The sequence below is a fragment of the Amaranthus tricolor genome, chromosome 7 (assembly GCF_026212465.1).
Source record: "Amaranthus tricolor cultivar Red isolate AtriRed21 chromosome 7, ASM2621246v1, whole genome shotgun sequence".
NCBI lineage: Eukaryota > Viridiplantae > Streptophyta > Magnoliopsida > Caryophyllales > Amaranthaceae > Amaranthus > Amaranthus tricolor.
Genome location: NC_080053.1, coordinates 26959079 through 26979193, shown reverse-complemented (window position 1 = coordinate 26979193; position 20115 = coordinate 26959079). Strand labels below are relative to the sequence as shown.

The 20115-nt window shown below is 33.2% G+C and overlaps 1 protein-coding gene across 2 annotated transcripts in view; it reads left to right on the top strand.

Moving 5' to 3' along the window:
- Positions 1-20115, top strand: part of LOC130817311 (uncharacterized) — a 32104-nt gene that overhangs the window by 6509 nt on the left and 5480 nt on the right. The window contains exons 5-25 of one of the 2 annotated variants that reach the window (XM_057682940.1): positions 866-983; positions 1113-1222; positions 1347-1442; positions 2036-2156; positions 3408-3475; positions 4039-4125; positions 4873-5025; positions 5115-5210; positions 5567-5626; positions 5714-5832; positions 5933-6020; positions 7555-7659; positions 7738-7842; positions 7940-7992; positions 8085-8148; positions 8256-8390; positions 9391-9503; positions 9583-9676; positions 12360-12579; positions 17474-17604; positions 19642-19788. In XM_057682940.1, the coding sequence (XP_057538923.1) occupies positions 866-983; positions 1113-1222; positions 1347-1442; positions 2036-2156; positions 3408-3475; positions 4039-4125; positions 4873-5025; positions 5115-5210; positions 5567-5626; positions 5714-5832; positions 5933-6020; positions 7555-7659; positions 7738-7842; positions 7940-7992; positions 8085-8148; positions 8256-8390; positions 9391-9503; positions 9583-9676; positions 12360-12579; positions 17474-17604; positions 19642-19788 (2283 nt within the window). The remainder of the gene's footprint in view (positions 1-865; positions 984-1112; positions 1223-1346; positions 1443-2035; positions 2157-3407; positions 3476-4038; positions 4126-4872; positions 5026-5114; positions 5211-5566; positions 5627-5713; positions 5833-5932; positions 6021-7554; positions 7660-7737; positions 7843-7939; positions 7993-8084; positions 8149-8255; positions 8391-9390; positions 9504-9582; positions 9677-12359; positions 12580-17473; positions 17605-19641; positions 19789-20115) is intronic. The other variant, XM_057682941.1, reaches the window with a different exon arrangement.

Below are 20115 nucleotides of genomic sequence, written 5' to 3'. Positions count from 1 at the left end.
TCAGCGTCTAGAAGTTATTACTCAGCACTGCCTGGAAGCTTCTTCACAGTTCACACAACAGCTGCATTGCAAGCTACACTTAGTTGCTAACTTAATCACCTACCAACACAATTACTAACCGAACTTTACGTTAACTTATTTGGTTATTGTGGACCCAAAAACAAATGAAACTACCTACGATTTAACAATTACAACTCAATTTACTAGTTGTCCAGGTCCCGATGAGGTTGAAGATGGTTCTCAGGTTGACATTTAAGGTCGGTTAACTGTAATTAATTGTGTTCAAACTTTGGTCAATGAATAGAGGGATTTTTGGGATACTCATGTCTTAACTCCACTTTGGACTCGATGTAGAGCTGTAGAGGAGACTGAGGGAACTCCAAAAGTAAAAGCAAGATAGAGAATATCAGAAATAACCCACTAAATCAATTTCTGAGAGAAATAGGGGTTTTATTGGTTCTTCCTAACCAGACGCCTTCTAATTTTCTTTTCACCATCTAGTGGAAGTGTTGATGTTTTGTTTAGATTGTTGGTCAGCGAAAAATTGCATCAGAAATTAATGAGTGATGTTCACTGCATACTTGGTGGATTTTTTTCTTGACTGGCACAGCGGGATAAGTTTTGAGGTCTATTAAACATGGATCATGGGAGCAAACATGGTTGATGAATCAAGTTTTTCAATAGAAATTTTGTCTTCAATGTTCATTTACAACTTTTTTTGTGCCATCTGTTTCTTGCTAAACTGTTTTGATGCTTTGAGTTTTAGTTTTTTTATTCATCATCACTTTTTTTTTTTAAAAATTTAGTAAGAAAATTTTTAGTGGAGTTGCCTTCTTACATTTATGTTCATTTCTTGTATTGGTAGCCTAATGCAGGGGTACCATCAACACATCATAGGAGAGTGGCATGTTCGTTCAGGGATCAATCATTGTTCCAAGTTTTCCAAATTTCGTTAACGTCCTTGCAGCAGCTTATTAATGATGGTAACAAGTCTAATTTCTATTAGCATTTTGGTTTGTTACTAGTATTGTTTTCTTCAATGTTACTACATTTCTGTAAAACGAAGGCAAAATTTGTACTGATTCAAATACCCTTATTTATGGACCTTGTAGCGACGAGCAAGTTGCAAGAGCTAGCACTTTCCCTTGCGCTGAAATGTTTATCTTATGACTTTGTCGGTACAACAGTTGATGAGAGTTCAGATGAGTTTGGTGCTGTCCAGGTTAAATTTTCTTTTGTTAAAAACACTATTGTCAATATATCATGCTTGTTTGATGTTTGAATGAAGACAATGGCTGTTATTTTTTGAACTGTTTTTTGATGATAGACTTTTGTTGTCATTTCAGGTTACCTCCTCTTGGAAGCCCATTCTTGAAGATCCTTCAACGCTGAAAATATTTTTCGACTACTATGCTATCACGCAACCCCCAATCTCAAAGGAGGTTTATGACAATCCTTTCAATTCTTTCTATTGAAGTTTATTATAGTTGATTATTGAACTTGGTGCCATCCCAACATGTTTTTTGCTATTGTCAAAAGTTTGCTAGGACCTTTTCACCGCAATTATATGTCCCAGTATTCTGTTGCAATTCTTGTTGATATTGGTCTTTACACGTGTACTTCTTTGCCCATGAGTCTGCCTCTGTTATTATTCTTAGATGTCCCTTTGATTTTGTCCCCTTCTACCTATTCTAAAATATTTTCCCCTATCTTTCTCTCCATCTCTTTTCTATCACTTGCCTGCACTACTCACATTCAATACTCCCTTAACAAAGCAATTCTGTTCCCTTCTGGCAAACTTATGGGGACAGGGGGAGAAGCTTCTTAAGAACAAAATTGTTTTGAAATCAGATTTTCATTACACTTATTAATAAATTAATTTTATTTTTAAATAATATTACATGAGTATGGAGCATCACAAACTCATTTTTTTTGTTAATTATTAGTTGTGTTCTTGTATATGTTTCTATATGTTAGTTGATATGTTTTTTGAGGTGAATGCTTTCCGAATCCACTAGCCTCTTTTTGTTTGCAGGCTCTTGAATGCTTAGTTCGTTTGGCTTCAGTAAGACGCTCTGTTTTTTCTGATAATGTACGGTCTAAATATTTGGCGCATCTTATGACTGGAACCAAAGAAATATTACAAAGCGGCCAAGGTACTATTATACCCATACATTTTTAATAATTTATTTTTATTTGGGCAGTATTATTGTTGTTACAACCTGCAAACATTGAGTTTATTCAGTGTTGTCTGATGGAATTTTTAATTTCTTAATTTTGCAAAAAATTAGTTTTGGTTTTGCTCTTATGATACCGTCACCGTAGAAAAGCTATATTGTTGTTACAAACGACCAATGAGTTTCTTTGATGTTGTCTTGATGGAATAACAATGTTCGCAATTTCATAATATAGTAATTTTAGTTTTTGTCTTCTTATGGTTGAGTTATATTGCCTTCGCATAAAAACAAGGGGCTTTTGCTAGTAGCAGTGTTTGATAATACATTAACTCTAAGAGTTGCAAGGTAGCTGAAAGCTGTTGGAATATATTTTCAAGTTGTTTGTAGTTTCTCTTGTGGCTCTTAATTTTAAGAGTTTTCCTTCTAGGAACACTCCACTAAAAATTTGGGCTTAAAAGGATATTTATTGAAGGAAAACTCACTTTATAGGTGACAATATCGAACCAAAAGGAAAAAATTGTGCAATTTAGTTTGCTTGGCCGATTCACTCTCATCCTCATGAATCCATCAAGCTTTGGTTGAATTTTTGTGCTTTACTCACACAAAATCTCTTCGACTCTTAGATTACCCTTGCTTAACTCACAAGAGCAATTCAAGAACAGTGTTGGGAAAAACTTCTATAATGTTTTCTTCAAGTATTGATTTTTACAATATATGTTAGCTCTAACCTGAATTGCCCCCGTCATGGAATGAACTTGTGTTCAATCCATTAAATAATGGCCTCTTTACAATGGGTTTGAGCTTACGGTTCTGCGAAGCACCGTCATGTAATTTGTGTTTCAAAATCATGGAGTACCAACCATTGAAAGAATCATGGAGTAACATCCATTATAAGTTGTATTCTAACTTATTAGTCACTATAATTTTTTTTATAATTTTTATTATGGATTAGGTTCAAAATGTCTTTTATAAGCATTAATTTAAATATATGTTCTAGACAACCTGAATTACTATGAATGAATATTTTTCAAGTTAACCATTCACATTGCGATGTTTACAAACCAATTGTAACATCCTAAGGCGACGAATCCATTTTTCAATTGTAACATAGGTTCATCATGCTAATACTTGAGCTTTGCACTTTTTTTTTGATTTTTAAGGGAATGGCTGCCATTTTTCATCTTTTAGAATTTTTTTATGGTCTAAAAAAATTTCAACGCTCTGAAACAGGTCTCGCACTACACGACAACTACCATGAGTTTTGCCGTCTACTTGGCCGCTTTAGAGTAAATTACCAGGTATGTCTGCATTTTTGTCATTTATATGTAATGCTTTAAGATTTGAGGCCCTTTCTGAAAATTGGAAGAGAGTAATCCACGGTAATCTGTTTGAATTCTATAGTGTGCCTATTGATTGGATCTTTTAATTGAGATGCTTGTATATGTGATTGACTTAGTAATAATGTCCGAAGAGGAGAATAAAATTAAAGATTTGTTGGGGAACTTAGTATTTAGTGAAATTCTAAATGTTAGTAGTTAGTAACTATGGAAAATAACACTTCATCACCTTATTGCTGCTAAATGTAAGTACCTTTGCCCTATGGACGATTCTGTTTCTATTGCATTGATTATCTGGACACCTGAACTTTGATATGGCTGTTATAGTTTGCATATTATCCTGAATCTCGTCTTGTTATCAATTGATGATTAATGATTGATATGGCTATCATGTATATCATGTATATCCTGTCATCATGTGGTTTTCTGCCCCCCTTTGCAGTAAATTTGGTCTATAATGTTTTGATTTTGTTAACATGCTTATTCTCAACTGTTACCTTTGCGATTGAATATCCGCATTGCAGTTATCAGAACTCGTTAATGTGGAAGGTTACAGTGATTGGATACATCTCGTAGCAGAATTCACATTAAAATCTCTACAGTCTTGGCAGGTTAGTTTCTTGTTTAGAGAAACTCACATGCCCTGAAACTCCCTTTGGCCCCAAATAAATTTTCTGCTTGTTTTCACATTGCTTACCCGAGTACACTTGGTCATTGTCTTTTTGTTTCTGTTTTTTATTTTTTATTTTTTGTTAGGAAACAGATGCTTTCCACTTTATTTTAGTGTCATAGTATACTATCTAAGTAACAAACTTAACTTGAAACTTCAACTTTTTCCTGCATGTAGTTTGTCTAATATAAAACAAGTGTCGTTTAAGAGTATGCACTTTGATAGTTGGATCTAGTATTTTCATGGTGCTTGATGAAAATGACTAATGTATCCTTGATAACTAAATGTTTGAAGGAGCAGTATATTTTTAATTTTGGGGCTGTTTGGTTCAACTTGTAGAAAGGGTAGAAATGAAGAAAGGGAATGTAAAGGAAGAAATTTCAAACAACATGTGCTGTAATGCAACTGCTTCTAAAATGAATGAAGCGTGTGCTTTGATGGCGTCAATTTTGAAGTAAATGGGATCTCTATGTTTTTTTTACAGTATCCCTTAAATTGGAAGAGCTATCATTTTTATAAAAATGTACTTGATGTATTTTGCATGTATCATGTCTTTGGATAGGAAAGCATTCTGATTCTTTTGGTTCTATTCTCATCCTATGGATAATTAATTGTGCTGTTTACCTTGTACACGTTATGACTTATGAGTTGCTAATCCCTATTGTATACCTTGTGGATGCTATAAAAGTGGGCCAGCAGCAGTGTGTACTACCTTTTAGGGTTGTGGTCCAGGCTGGTGACGTCTGTACCATATTTGAAGGGTGATGCACCAAGTTTGCTTAATGAGTTTGTGCCTAAGATCACTGAAGGTTTTATCACATCCAGATTCGATTCCGTACAGGTTTAGTCTCAAATGATTTCTTTTTCTGGTGGTTTTGTTTCACTATTGAACATATTTAGGAAATCAACTGTTTTCTTGTGTTCTTTCAGGCTGTACTTTCTGATGACTTTTCTGAAAATCCACTAGACAATGTTGAACTTCTTCAGGATCAGCTTGATTGTTTTCCTCATCTTTGCAGATTCCAGGTTAAGCCTTTTCCTTAGTAATTTAATTTATTATATACAACTACTTTTTTGCATAGGAGTGAATGGAGGAGAAGATATGTGGAAACTCGTTTGAATTGACATTCTCAGTGTTAAAATAAAGGATGAATAAAATAGTACTTTTTTTTGACCTCTCACGTTGTTTTATCTTGGTTCATAGCGGACTGCAGACCCCATATAGCTGGTCTAAGGCTTTGGCATTTGATATATATAGGACTACTTGTTTGACGTATTTTCTTGCTGAATCTTCACTTGCCTTTATCGAATGAACATGGAGCAATAGACTGCAAATATACTATTAATTTCTTAGTATGGTGCTTTTGGCTTTTATTTTGCAGTATGAACGCAGCAGCCTCTATATAATAAATATTGTAGAGCCCATTCTGCAGAGTTATACGGTACTTTGAATGGATTAATGGATGAGACTTCCAAGTGTTTGATCTTGGCAGTGAAAGCAAAAGATATTAACTAGTATAATATTACAGGAAAGAACTCAATTACCTGCTGGTGATCAAAAGGAGCTATCTGTAATTGAAGCGAAACTTGCGTGGATTGTTCATATAATTGCTGCCATTCTTAAGATAAAGCAATGCACCGGCAGTAGGTATTACATACAGCTTTCGCTTGTTTCTTTTTAAAGTGTCCATTAACAATGGTGTGTTTTTTGGTTTTAAAAAAATGGTTGTCATCTTACTTTATTGCAGTTCGGAGTCGCAAGAGGTCATTGATGCAGAACTTTCGGCACGTGTTCTGCAGCTAGTAAAGGTTATGGATAGTGGATTGCACGGTGAGGTATGGCCACTGTGATCCTTTATGCAGCTCTTTCGCTGAATGCATCTCTTGCTTATGTTCTAATAGTCTTTGTTAAATTTTTAACTACATAGATTGGAGTTTCTTGTTGATTGTTGTTTTGCTTGGTTGCAGCTTTCTTATTGTCTCCTTTGTCTTATACTTTTTGGTAGTTGTGGATTTAGAATTGTGCTTTTATGTGATGTATAGTGTGATGGACTCTGTCAATTGTCAATGGAACAAACGATAATTTCTGATCCTCTGTTGCTGTAGTTTTTTTCTTGAAACTAAAGTTTGCCATCTGAAGTATCATACTATGCACCCTATCCTTATCATAGTATAAAGAGGAAATTGAAAAGTCTTTCTTTGAGGATCTAGATAAGCTTAAGCTTACCCTCTAACTGACTGCCCCAGCAATTAGACAGTTCAAAGACACTTTTCTGGAAACTTGTAGATTACATTTCCAAAATTTAGAATCAAGGCAAGCGTTTTGTCATAAATCATTTTGTGTCTGTTTGTCTTATGTGTTATGCTTTATTGTTACCTATTTTTGTCAGTAAAACACGAATAATTAGGTAAATCTGTTATTTTCATTTCTACTTTTTCTCTAAACTATTTCTATAATTTTTAGTGGTAGTGTAGTGCTTTGTTTCTAAGTTCTAACCTTAGGGAATTTTTAATTTTGAGAAAATGAAGGTTTATGATTTTCTCTTTTTTCAGACTTTTCAACTTTTATGTCAGCAAGCGAAACAAAAGAATCATAAGTCCTTTTGACTTCTTGTTTAGTCATATTCCAGATAATAAGTTTACTTCATTCAGAAAGTGGCAATGATATTTTATTTTCCAATTGTTGATGAGGCAAAAGAAAGCCTTGACTATGAACTATTGAGGAAGAGTTTGGCAGAATATAGTTGGAATTTCAGCAAAGAAAGATTAACAAATGGATTAAGGGGGTTCAGATCCTCCAAAAGCTTGAGTCGGATGTGGAAGCTTTCAACCGTTTGAATAGGCTAGCACTGATAGAAAATCTAGGTCTCCTACATAAGATTTCTGTTGATGATAGTGCTTTCTTAAATGTGATCTGAAGGATGATGATTTCTTTTTCTCTTTTACGTGGTTCAGTTTCAACTTTGTAATACTTAAGGACGCTCCTGACAATGGAATAGAAACGAGGTCGTTTTATAATGGCCGTGAGTTTGAGCTTGCCAATCCGCAAAACCCCATTATTTAATCTGTGATTCAAAGTCATGGAGTAACAACAGTTATAAGCTGTTATTCTAACATATATAGGCATTATAATTTTTTTAAATCTAAAAGCCTAATAGTTTCAAAAGATCTGTTATAAGTTTTAATTTGAAAATGATATTTTTTAAGTTAGCAATTCACATTGCGATATTCACAAAATGAATTGTAAGTTGTAACACCGCAAGATGCCACGTTCGTGACAATGCAAGAATTTCCACAATTGCGACAACATCCAGCTAAAGTTTTTATATTCTTTCATGTGGAGTGACCTTTAATCTTTTTCATATTGCAGAGATATCACGAATTAAGCAAGCAGAGGTTAGATCGTGCTATACTTGTCTTTTTCCAAAATTTTCGAAAATGTTATGTTGGTGACCAGGCCATGCATTCTTCCAAGGTAATGGTTTGACTTCTCATATTTTATTACACTATTCAGTTTTGAAATCGTATTTGAGAGCCTTAGCTTTTGGTGCAGCAGTTATATGGTCGATTATCGGAGCTTTTGGGGCTTAGTGATCATCTAGTTTTGCTAAACGTCATTGTCAGCAAGATTGCAACAAATTTAAAATGCTACACTGAGGTGGGTTGTGTTTTTCTTAATTTTTATTTTATTTATTTTTTGATTTTTAGTAAGCATAGCCATCTGCATTAACATTCATGTTTTCTCACATATGTAGAACGAAGAGGTCATTGGGCATACATTGAGCCTATTCTTGGAGCTCGCCTCTGGGTTAGTATTATGTCTACTGTGACTGCATTATCAGTAATTAACTTCACCCAAAAAGAAAAGAAAATAAAACTTATGTCTCCCTTTTTTTGCAGCTATATGACTGGAAAGTTTCTTCTAAGGTTGGACATTGTCAAGTTTATAGTCTCAAACCACACGGTATTCATACTTTGATGTATTAAATTAAATATATGTTATGTCTCTGTTTGGTAGTTGAGAAACTAAAGCCTCAGGTTATTGACTCTTGTGCTGGCCTTTGATTTCAGAAGGACCACTTCCCTTTTTTGGAAGAGCATAGGTGTTCTCGGAGTCGAACGAGTTTCTACTACATCATTGGTTGGTTAATCTTTATGGAGGACAACTCTGTAAAGTTCAAGTCTTCTATGGAACCTCTTTTGAAGGTATGTTTCATAATTTTGGTGAGGAAATGATGAATGAAATAGACATAAGACTCATAAGAGCAGAAATAGGCTCGTAGGTCATCTTTAGAGTCTAGATATTCTTAAAAAATTACATTTTCAAACGAACTGTATGGTCTAAGGACTTCTAACATGTGTATTCCTTTATACTCTTCTGTCTTAGGCTCCCAGCCTTTTAGCCACATTCGGTTTTTGCACGGAGACTAAGACATTGGGTATAATGGGTAAAAATAGTGGGATATTTGGAAATAAGAGAGAGAATGTAGAGAGTAAAAGTGGTGGTCATATCTAAAAATAGAAATGATGCAAATTCATTGGGACAGACTCAAATGGAAAATGGGGCAAATTGAGTGGGACTGAGGAGTATAATATACTATTAGTCTAGGTGTCGTCAAAATTCAGCAATTTGCTAAGAAGGACAATCACAAACTTTTGATGGCATAGAAAAAAACTGACAAGTGGTTTCAATCATTTTATTTTTCTTTTAATTTTGTCTGCACAATTTCATGTGCAAAATTTAAGAAGGTTATCAAAATTCCCTTACGCAAGTGAAAGCTGAAATTATTTTTTAAAAGCAAATTTTAATTTGCGTTTGGAAAAATTTTAAAGATGTATGAAAGCATAAGTTTTTTGTTTTGAAAAAACTTCGAAGCGTTACAATTATCCAGAATAAACTGTTACACCTTTTTGGTGTCTTTTCTATAGGTCTTGTCATGTATGCAAATTCCAATTTTAAATGTTAACTTTTGATACAAGTCAGTTGCATATTCAAATATGTTAGTGTTGCACTGCATTATTGATCAATCTCTAGATATAAGCTTCTTGCAATAATGCACATTTAGAAGGATAATATTGTGAAGATAATACCAACTGTAGACGTGGGGATTTGTACGCATTTTGGGTGTCTTTGGCTTTTTGATCTGAAGAGACTTTTTTGGCCTACAAGTTTAAGGTTTATAACTTATAGTTTTTTTATTTATAGGTTTTTGTTTCATTGGAGTCAACTCCAGATTCAATGTTTCGCAGCGATAATGTTAAATACTCATTAATTGGGTTAATGAGGGATTTAAGGGGGATTGCGATGGCCACCAACAGGTAATTACTTCCAAGAGTGTTTGAATTGTCCTCTCCTGATTCTCAGCAAGTTCATGACACCTTTTCTTTGTAATTTAAGTCGAAGAACTTATGGGCTCTTGTTCGATTGGTTGTATCCTTCAAGAATGCCACTGCTCTTGAAAGGCATTACACATTGGGCAGACACTCCTGAGGTATTTGCTTTTTCTTGATTCTTTGGAGTGTGTAAAACTAAAAGCTTTGGAAAAGCCGATTCAATGGTCAATGGTGTAAATCATGAACAAGAAAATATACTAGTTAATATGTATACTCAATGTTGTCTTCTTTCTTGCTCGCTGTTGCTAACTTAAACTGAATAATAACCTAGCGGTTTCATCGGGCCACTGTGGTGCTGGTCTAGTTTAGTTGCCACCTTGCTGTTTAGTTGCACTTTTGGGGTATAATATCAGCAAGTCTTGTATGAGACCGTGTCACCGTGAGACGAGCCCATACGAGCAGCCCATTAGTAAAAAAGAAAGAAAAAAACACTGAAAATTTAATTGTACATGGCAGCTGTTTTATTTAAAGAGTTTGGGCTAACCCAGTTGAGACCGTCTCATGATAAGATGGTCTCAATCAAGAATTAGTGGTATAATATATGTATTGTAGTTTTTCTATACAAAAAGGCCATATCCTACACTTTATATTATCCTTTTATAAAAATATTCCTCACCATTTCATTTCATATCTACTTTGCTATTTCATCTGTTAGTAGTTAGTTGCAGCACTTTTGAATTTGGGAAATGTCACTTCAGTTACATCAGGAAAATTCAAAACTAAAAATCCCACCTTTTAACTTCATTTGCTTTTAAAGGACTTTAGCAAATTGTTAATTTGTAATAACTAGTTAATGTTTTGAAAAAGGAAAACTTTAAATAAAAGTTATGAACTGCTTTTTTTAAACGGAAAACTTAAAGAAAATTTAAGAATAAAAATAAAAAAAATAATAAACCAGAAAACACATAATACCCCTCCCTTCACAGCCATCCTCTCCTTTCCTTCCCCTCTCTGCTACCACCTCACTTCCCCTTGCCACCACCTTCCCATCCCCTCACCCATAGGCAATGCAGGAACAGTAATATCCATCAATTTCTTTGTGAGCTTGGATAAATCTTTCATAATTCATTTTGTACAAATGGTCACCAGTAGGCAGCAAGAGCCAAAAACTCTAGAATATTGTGCTCTTTCACTAGCCTATAATGCTGTCTAACAGCATTAGCATTCATCACATCAAAGGAAAATATTGTTGCCTCACAGAAGGGTAAGTATGTTCATAGATAATTAATAAACAAAAACAATGGTGAAACAGCCAAAATGAATGAGTAGCACACCTGAAGCCAAATAGGATTCTCTTGACTTTTCTGGGCACCGAGAACTTCTAGAAACCCCTCATTTTGTAACCTCCCATGTTGCTAGCAATATAAGAACATGTATTTTTGAAATGTCGCTGTTCAAGAAGTTGTTGATTAGTATGTCAATGAGCTTACAATTGGCATCTAGAGCAATTGCAGATAATTGGCATCAATAGGAGCAAGAAATTGTTGATGATTTGAAGGAGTGATTAAATCATTAGGAGTGAAGAGTCTAAAGACTGTGTGAAGCGAGTGAAAAGGAGGAAGAAGAGAAGAGTATATGAACTTTTGTCATGGAGGAGAGAGAAAAATTGAATGTTTTATGTATTGGAGAGAAAATTTGGAAGTGGGTCATATGATGAAGGAGAGAGAATGATTGAAGATGGTTAATCATGGAGGAGAGAGTAAAATTGAAGGTGGGTGCTGATTTCTGAAGAAAATAAAGACCAAAATCGAAGATGAAGGAAAATTAGATTGCTGTTGTGCTTTTTCTATTTTTTGATTTTGATTGTTTTTGATTTTTAGATTTTAAAATTTAAAATTTATTGTCAATTAGGTTAAATGAATGTTAACGAGAATTAATTGAGTTTCTTTTTTCGAGATTTCTTTTATTTAAATTTATTTTAATACCTGATCAAAACTTTTTACTTACAACATTAATTAAAAGTAAAAAAAGTCAAATAAAATGTCAAGGATGACTAGGTTGCTGGTCACAAAGTCCTTAAAAAGCAATCAAGGTTAAAAGTTCAGATTTTCTGAAAATAATTTAAAGTGAGATTGTTAAAGATGGACCGCCTAAAGTTGGTATTTTTAGTTTAAATTTCCATTACAATTTTAAGTAGGTTGATGGTTGCCTCTCCTAATTTTCACTTTTTCTTTGGTCTCCTCCCATTCTGCTCCTACATTGTATTTTCTCGTTTCCCACGCACCTCACTTTGTTCCTCCTCCTCTTTACCTCTCTTAATATTTGTGCAAATCATTTAGCTGCGAGTAATATAAAACCGAGGAAATACATCAACACACCAACATCGTTCCATTACGCCAATGTAATTAGTGGTCCTACCTAGGGGGGGTTGGGGGCTAGATGAATGCGACCTTACCCTTGCTTGTAACAAAGATGTTATTTCTCATTGACCCTTGGTACCAAACTGAGGAAGTAATAGAATAATAATTGATACAACTGCTAAACTCGATGTTTTCATAAGATTTTCAAGTAATATACATAAGCATATTAAACTGCTCCTTTAGCTTAAACCTGCTAGTATTACAATTACACTAACTTCTCATGTTCACATGATGGCTAAGTTAATTAAGGTTGGTCAAAGGACCACTTGTAAGAAACATTGGATGCCAAAACAGTTAACATAAAACACACAATCGTTCTCCAGTTGTTTGTTGAAGTTCTACTTTCTTTTCTAGATGTTAAACTTTCAGCATTGAATACTTAAATCACTTTGCAACTGATTTCATTATTACGCTTATACAGGTTACAACCCCATTATTAAAATTTATGGCTGAATTTGTGTTGAACAAGGCCCAACGTTTGACATTTGACTCCTCATCTGCGAATGGAATATTACTTTTTCGAGAAGTAAGCAAACTATTAGTTGCTTATGGCTCAAGAGTATTATCGCTTCCGAACGCACCTGATTTATATTCTTTCAAGTACAAGGGCATATGGATTTGTTTAACAATACTGACACGAGGTGAGGATATTGATTCTTAATATTTATTACTTGTGAAGTCTTACCATTCTGAAATAAAAGAAGCTTGCGTGCATATTTGTGATGATTGCCCTCTTACTCAGAGTTAAAATGCTATAGTTATCTTTGACAAGTAATTTGATTGGGTTCTGTAAGTGTAATACCTTCATTTCATTTTCCCTTTTTTTCTGCATAGAATTATTTAGGAAAAATGGATAAAAAATCCGAATTTTGGCTCACTTTGCTCAAAATAATCTCAATTATATGTAATTCGAAGATAATCCCAACTACATGTACTACCTGCCCGAAATAATCAACTGATGCACAATCTGGTTTCAACAGGTTAACTGGCGATGTGTCATTTACTTTATGATTGCTTTTTTTTTTTTTTTTTTCCATTGCCCCTTGCCTTACCTGCAACCACCACCACCATTCCACCGCTATCAAGATTCAAGATTCATAATTCGACCACCACCATAATAAAAATCTTTGTATCACTACTAAACCTAAACAGTGCTCATTCCATCGCATCACAACCACCTAAAATCCCAAGAGCATGACTAACTACTATCTTTATAAAGCACCAATCTCCATCTTTTCTTTGCCCTTTTAAAAAATATGTAAATCCTCCCTCTACAAAAGAGCTATTCACCTCCAATGATCTACTCTATGATCCAGTTGAGAATTGATTTCAAGAAAATGCATTATGGACTGATCAATTAATTAGTCAAAGCTTCCGCCCCCCAGTGAATGGTGAAATCAATGTCCCATATCAATAAAATATACTAATGAAGAAATGACTTGAGACACGTGTTGTAACACCCTCAGAATAGGTCGGACTTTTGAAAACACCTTTAATGAAAAACATGAGCCAAAACCTACTCATGGGAGTGTTACCGCCACATCTATTTCTAATAAAATAAATGTAAAGCTTAACGACTAAGAAATAACTTCATAATTTTAAATCCAATAAAGGTTCTTACAACATAAGAAAAGACTGAAACGTAATCTGTGTCCATATAAAATTTAAACAACCTAAGGTAAAATTTAAACTGAAATACGACTCTAACAAAAACTATGTTTCTAGGTGATTCTCACTTCACGATTCCCACGCAATCAATAACCTGCAACATAAGAATGCAAGAAAAACAAGGAAAAAACTCCCAAAATCAGAAAAATTGAGTAATTCCAACTCCATCCCGTAAGACGATTAAGTTTGAAAATGATTTAAAAAAAATAAAATATAATCAAATTGAAAAGAATTTTAGAAAATAATATATAGCTGAGTTTAAAAGAAAAACAATTTCAGAAAACAATATATCTAATACCACATAAACCAATTTATTAATTTGATAATTAATAATGACAAACACATAATCAATTTTTAATTTGAGGGAACGAGAACGTCAGTAGGCCGAGGCTTTACCCCTATACCTACTTCAACAAGAGGTCGTCACCCCAAATAATTCAAGGCCAGCAGAGTAGTCTCAGGAACCCCTAGTGTGCACACCCCTCCTACTTGGATCACAACAAATAGAAGGAAGACCAAACATCGTATCAAGTATCAGAAATAATAATACCTGTCGGCAGTTATACTAACCAAACAGGACAACCTGTTCATCACCCTTATACTTGGATCACAACAAATATAAGAGCTTCGTTTCCCTCATGTTACACTTTACGTGATTTAATATATTTTAATAATCAGTCGCGAGCACACAAACATACATTATACATTTTATTTTATGATCATAAATTTCCCAATAAATGTATATCTCAGGAATATCCAACTGAAATCTTAGTTTTCAAATCACCATTCTAACATCAATTGGTGGCAATAGGAATTAATATCATAAATATTTCTTTTTCAAATAAATCGTATCAAATTTTGATATCAAAATAATAATATAAATTTTATCAAAATAATAATTATGAATTCAAGTTTGACAAAAATAATAGTAAATTTAATTTGAGAATATATAAAACATAACATCATATAAAATAATGTCATATAAAATCATGCATCCTATTAAACACATTAATTATCACTTAGCACATAATACTAACGGGATAGTCCTAATTAGATGGACATTGAGAATTACCTTGTCATGCGATCCTAGACAACATACGCTCCTAATAATCTCTGCCTACGAATCCGTTGTCTTTATTATCAAAATCTTGCGTTTTCTTGACTGAATTTTAAGCAATTGGAAGATGGAGGAAGTAGTTTGTAGCAGAAAAAGGAAGTGTGGGTAATAATGTGAATGAAATTAAGGTTAATTGGTTTAATTTATAATAGGTAAGTGAGGTTAGTTATAAGATTTAGAGGGAGAAGTGAAAAGTTATTTGTTAATGGGGAGTTATATATATATATATATATATATATATATATATATATATATATATATATATATATATATATATATATATATATATATATTAAAATTTTCTGAAATTTATTTATTTATTATTATCATTTTTTTTAAAGAAACGGATGTTACACGTGTCACATTGTTATTAAAATTTTTCCTGTCTTTTTTCTATTATTGACAAGGTAGCTTTTGATATTTGACTTCATATTTGAGGAAACAATCAACTTAGTAAAACATGTAATATTTGTCTATTGACTATAACTATATGTGATGATCTATTGAAATACTATATTTCCTTATACAAAACAAAAAAAGAATATACATGTAAATCTTTATTTTAACTTAGATAATAAATCATTATCACATAATGAATAAGCTTACTAATTTGGCTATTTTTTCAACTCAATCTTCGTTCCTATCTATCATGGTTGAAGACTTTTAAAGTTTATTTGTCTTAATTATCAATAATTACTATGAGTATATATTTTAATATTTTTGTAAAACAAATTATTTATTCGCTTTGATAATGATACAAAGATTTAATAATTAAGTTTATGTTGATAATGAATTAATTTTCTAGCCTTTTTTTATCTTTTCTCATTATTTATAATTTTTTTCAATTGGAGATTGGATATATAATTAATTCAAGTACATCATTTTATTTTTTAATCAATTTTTCCATGTGTAGTACAATATCCAACCTTATAAAATGTAGGAATTAAAGATTTCTTATTCAACCCAAAGAAGTCTTTTAAAGTTACTATTTTTTTTTAATTTATAATCATTCATTTTTGTGATAAAACATCAATGAAAAACTTCTCTTGCAAGCTTAATGTAAAATATTTTTTATTAGATAGTAGTATGAGTATCTTGCATACAGTAAATCTCACTAAAACTGATTGTTTCCTATATAAATCGATTTCATTTAAATAATGGTGATTTTTTAATATCTTTACTTTTAGAATTTATCACAATCACACATTATTAGTTATGTCTTTTATTAAAAATTTTCATATATATTACATACTTACACATCTGTGCATTGCACGGGCATATATACTAATATTTGCTAAAGAGAATACACATATATGTAGATTGTAGCGAAGGTAAGGTTTTTGATTTTTTCTAATAAGGTTTCAATTTTTGTGACGATATATTAATGGTGAGAAGTGAGAACTGAGAAGTTAACAAAGCGTTGTCTGGAATCAAATTGATAACAACTTGCTCACTAATTTCCACCCGTTTTGACATAGATTTTAGAGTTAGAAGTCCTGTTAGTGGTATCTGGATTTTAATGGGGGCCATAGGGGGAGTATAAAAGGTGTTAGCTACTGGTGCTTAGGTGGATGTATGGGTTGATAAAGGGAAAATTGATGGCAATGTCCTAGTTAAACGAGAGAATTGGAAATGCTCTGGAATTCGTGTGCTGCGACATTCCCAACTATATATTTTTTTTGGATGAATTATATTGTTTGACGTAGAAGAGGATGATGAGAGAGGATAGAGAAAGGTGTGGTAGCCCAAAAAGGTCGAGAGAAGAATAGTGAAAAGAACAATCCATTTTCCATATTTTTAAATGATATTATCCTACTATCTTCATTGTTAATTAGTATTATAATCCTAATGTTCTGTACTACAAAGTGTAGATCAAGTTAGTTGTCACGTATATTGTATGTTACTTTCTGCAGTTGATTTGCACCGAGTGTACATGTTTGTACTTCAAAGAATAAGTACCAGTTGAATTTATTTAATTTTTTTGATTTAAAAATTCAGTTCTTAGGGGATTGTACCCTCAATCCCAACATGAGCATGCTTTTGTTTTTGATTTGTCTCCTTTAATTTGTCTCTTATTAATTTATACCCTACAATCTTTCTCTTTTCTTGCTAGGCTAAGTTGCTAACAGACTATTAATGCAACCTTAATATAATTAGCAATACTTCTTAATTTTGAGGGATAAAATAGAATGATCATTTTCAGGCGGAAAGTATTCTCTTTGTATTAAACACAGAAAATTTGAGGAAATTATGTGTATTCTATCTCTTTAAAATATGTTCCCATTGATTCTAGTCAACATAAAAGTTTTGTATAGACTTGGTTCATCTAAATTATGTGTATTCTATCTCTTTAAAATATGTTCCCATTGATTCTAGTCAACATAAAAGTTTTGTATAGACTTGGTTCATCCTATTTTAGTGTGCACCAACCTAATAATAGTAAGTATTTCCCAATAATCGTATTTGATTGTACTTGTCAAATAAAAATACTTACTATTTAAAATAGTGTGGACCAAGTCCATACAAGACTTTCTCCTTGTCAACTCGGTTGGGCTTTTAGTATGCTGTAGAGAGATTTAGTAAAAAGTAATTTAGTTTTAAATAGAGAAGGAAATTCAATCTTATCTGACGGGCCTTTGTACACTGTTGTGAGGGTTGTTTTTCATATTATTCATGGTGTTCTTACCAAAGTGTTTTCTGCGTATGTTCTGATGATAATTTTTTTCTCTTATGTGTACATTCACTTGTAGCCCTTGGTGGAAACTATGTCAATTTTGGTGTATTTGAACTATATGGCGATAGTGCTCTTGCTGATGCACTTGACATGGCAGTGAAGATGACAATATCAATCCCTTTAGGGGACATTTTAGTTTTTCGAAAGGTATGTTTTTTTACATATCTTTTTCTTTCTAAATGTAATTGTTTTCTGTAAAATTTTTTGTTCCTTATAAATAGCCCTCTGTTTGTTGACTTTCAGAACGCATTAAAATGCCAACCATCTAAAATACAACAGAACTTGATGGAATAAATATCCGTGTCATTGTCTCTGGCACGAACAACTCCTGATATATGTCTGTGTTTATTGAATAACTGGCTCAAAAATTGAATGAAGTTCTTTAATAATAGATGGCGTGACAAGGTGGGGCGGATCCGTGTAGGTCGTTAGGGGGTAGGGAAGAATTGCAGGTCACTTTAAATCTTTTTTTTCCCTCCTCTGTGGACTAATATTTCTCCACTGGGTTTAGTTGCTGATTGTTGTAACATGAATATCATTCTGTTGTTATTGACAATTTCGAGAACATAAGCTTCTGCAGCTTAGTTGGTAGTAATGCTGAAGCAAAGTTATCAGCACGTAGCTGTCTCTTGAAGCTGAACTGTATAAAGTTATAGCATATATAATGTGACTGGTGTAAACAAACAACAATTCATCTTACATTTCTCTTCTGATTTTGTTTTATCCTTATGGCATTGTGGGAAGAAGAGAACAACATTAAAAGAAACTGAAGTCTGGTAAATATAAATGCCTGGCCGCTCTTACCCATTGGGATATCCCTATCTGATCTCTTAAAAGCCCTTTTATAACAACTTTTAGTTTGATCCTCCCCATTAGAGCCATATTATAATATTCTAGTATGTTTCTTGTTGGGAGCCCTGCTCACTGGCCAAGTCTACTCATCAACATATAATATTTGCCAGTGAATGTTTGATAATTGATAGTACACTAATGTGGATGCTGAACCAGAGGTGAAAGTTTAAGAAGATAGCCTTACATTATTCAAATAATTGTGTTTCTCTAAAAACATTTTATCAATAAGTAGTGTTCGTTACAGGTCTTGTACTTATTCCACAACTTTTAGATGTTTAGTTGCTTCAATAACGTTTGACGAAAGAGTTGAAATAAGAGATGAGATGGGAATTTAACTGACATTTTCTCTGTGCCAGTAGAGAGTTTGGGATTTGTGAGTTGCTATAGGAAAGACTAATCTTTAGCTATTTTTTTCTCTACCCTTCTTCTAGAATGTTCTAAAAAGGTGAAAAATGAATACTACAAGTACGCGTGCACCCTGCATAAACAAATTGTGGATTTTACCCATATGTAGGGAAAAAAAACATGGCAAGGTGCAGAAGCAACGTTCACTAATGTTATGTGGCTCATTGCAAACTTCACTGTATAATGTAACATTGAATTATCCCAAAGTTATTAAGTGGCTTCCGGTTGGGGGGAGGGGGGTGGATGTACGCAACCTTAACCTGGTAAAACAAAGAGGCCGTTTTCAATTGACCCTTGATAGCAAACATCAATTTCACATAAATAAGTACACATGATCTTGCAAGCCACTCTACTAGTGTGTATTATAAACGGATAAGTAAATTTTGGCGCCTTAAAGGATATTAAAAAATGGAAGGTTGCAATGCCGTCATTGTATTTTTGGAAATTCTTCTTGAAAATACACTTTTTAGCCTTTAATCCTTATCGTTTGATTTTTGAAGATATGCAAAACTTCCGACATTTGTCATGACTAAAATATTTTCTAAGTGCTTTGTGTCAGTTTTAAGTTTAAATGATATTAACATGCTATTAACTGATAATAGTAGGAGATGAAATTGTTTGTAGCTTCTAGAGGATGTTCCTTCTGTTGTTTTTACAACACAAATAATCTGCATTTACCTATACCTATAATATTCAAGAATTTGGTTTGATTCCATAGTCATGCTGCTTATGTTGTGCATCGGATTTTGCTTGTTGTTTCTCTTTTCGTCATCAGTTTCTGGTAGTTTTTAATCTTCTAGTGGATTGCTTTCTTTTAAGTCCAGTATATAAGTAAATGCACTATGGCACTAGGGGGAACTAATATTTTGTTCAAATACTCACATATATGGAAGTCTGGAATAACATGGATTCACTTTCTTTTGACAGTTAACAAAGGCATATTTTGCCTTTCTAGAAGTTCTGTTTAGCAGCCATATTGCTTTTGTACTGAATCTGGATACAAACACTTTTATGCACTTTATTGGATCTGTTGAATCTGGTCTTAAAGGTCTAGACACAAACATCACATCTCAGGTGTGTCAATGCTGCTCTAACTCTATAAACAGTTACATTCTATTTATTTTTGAATTAAGTACTCTAGTTTTTGTTAATTTGTGTTCCTTTCTACTTTAAGTTTAGTTGAAGCCTCCTTTGTTTTCTTTTAGTGCAACATTTATCCCAAAAACCCTCTGTAATACCCCAAATTTAGCTTGAAAAAGGATTGATAGACTACTCATGTCAACAAGGTGCATCTTCTTTTCTAGGGAGCCCATTTGCTAAGAACTCCACAGTTAAGCTTGTTTGGTGGAGAGCAATCTTAGAATGGGTGACCTCTTGGGAAGTTTTCCCGGGTGCGCACGA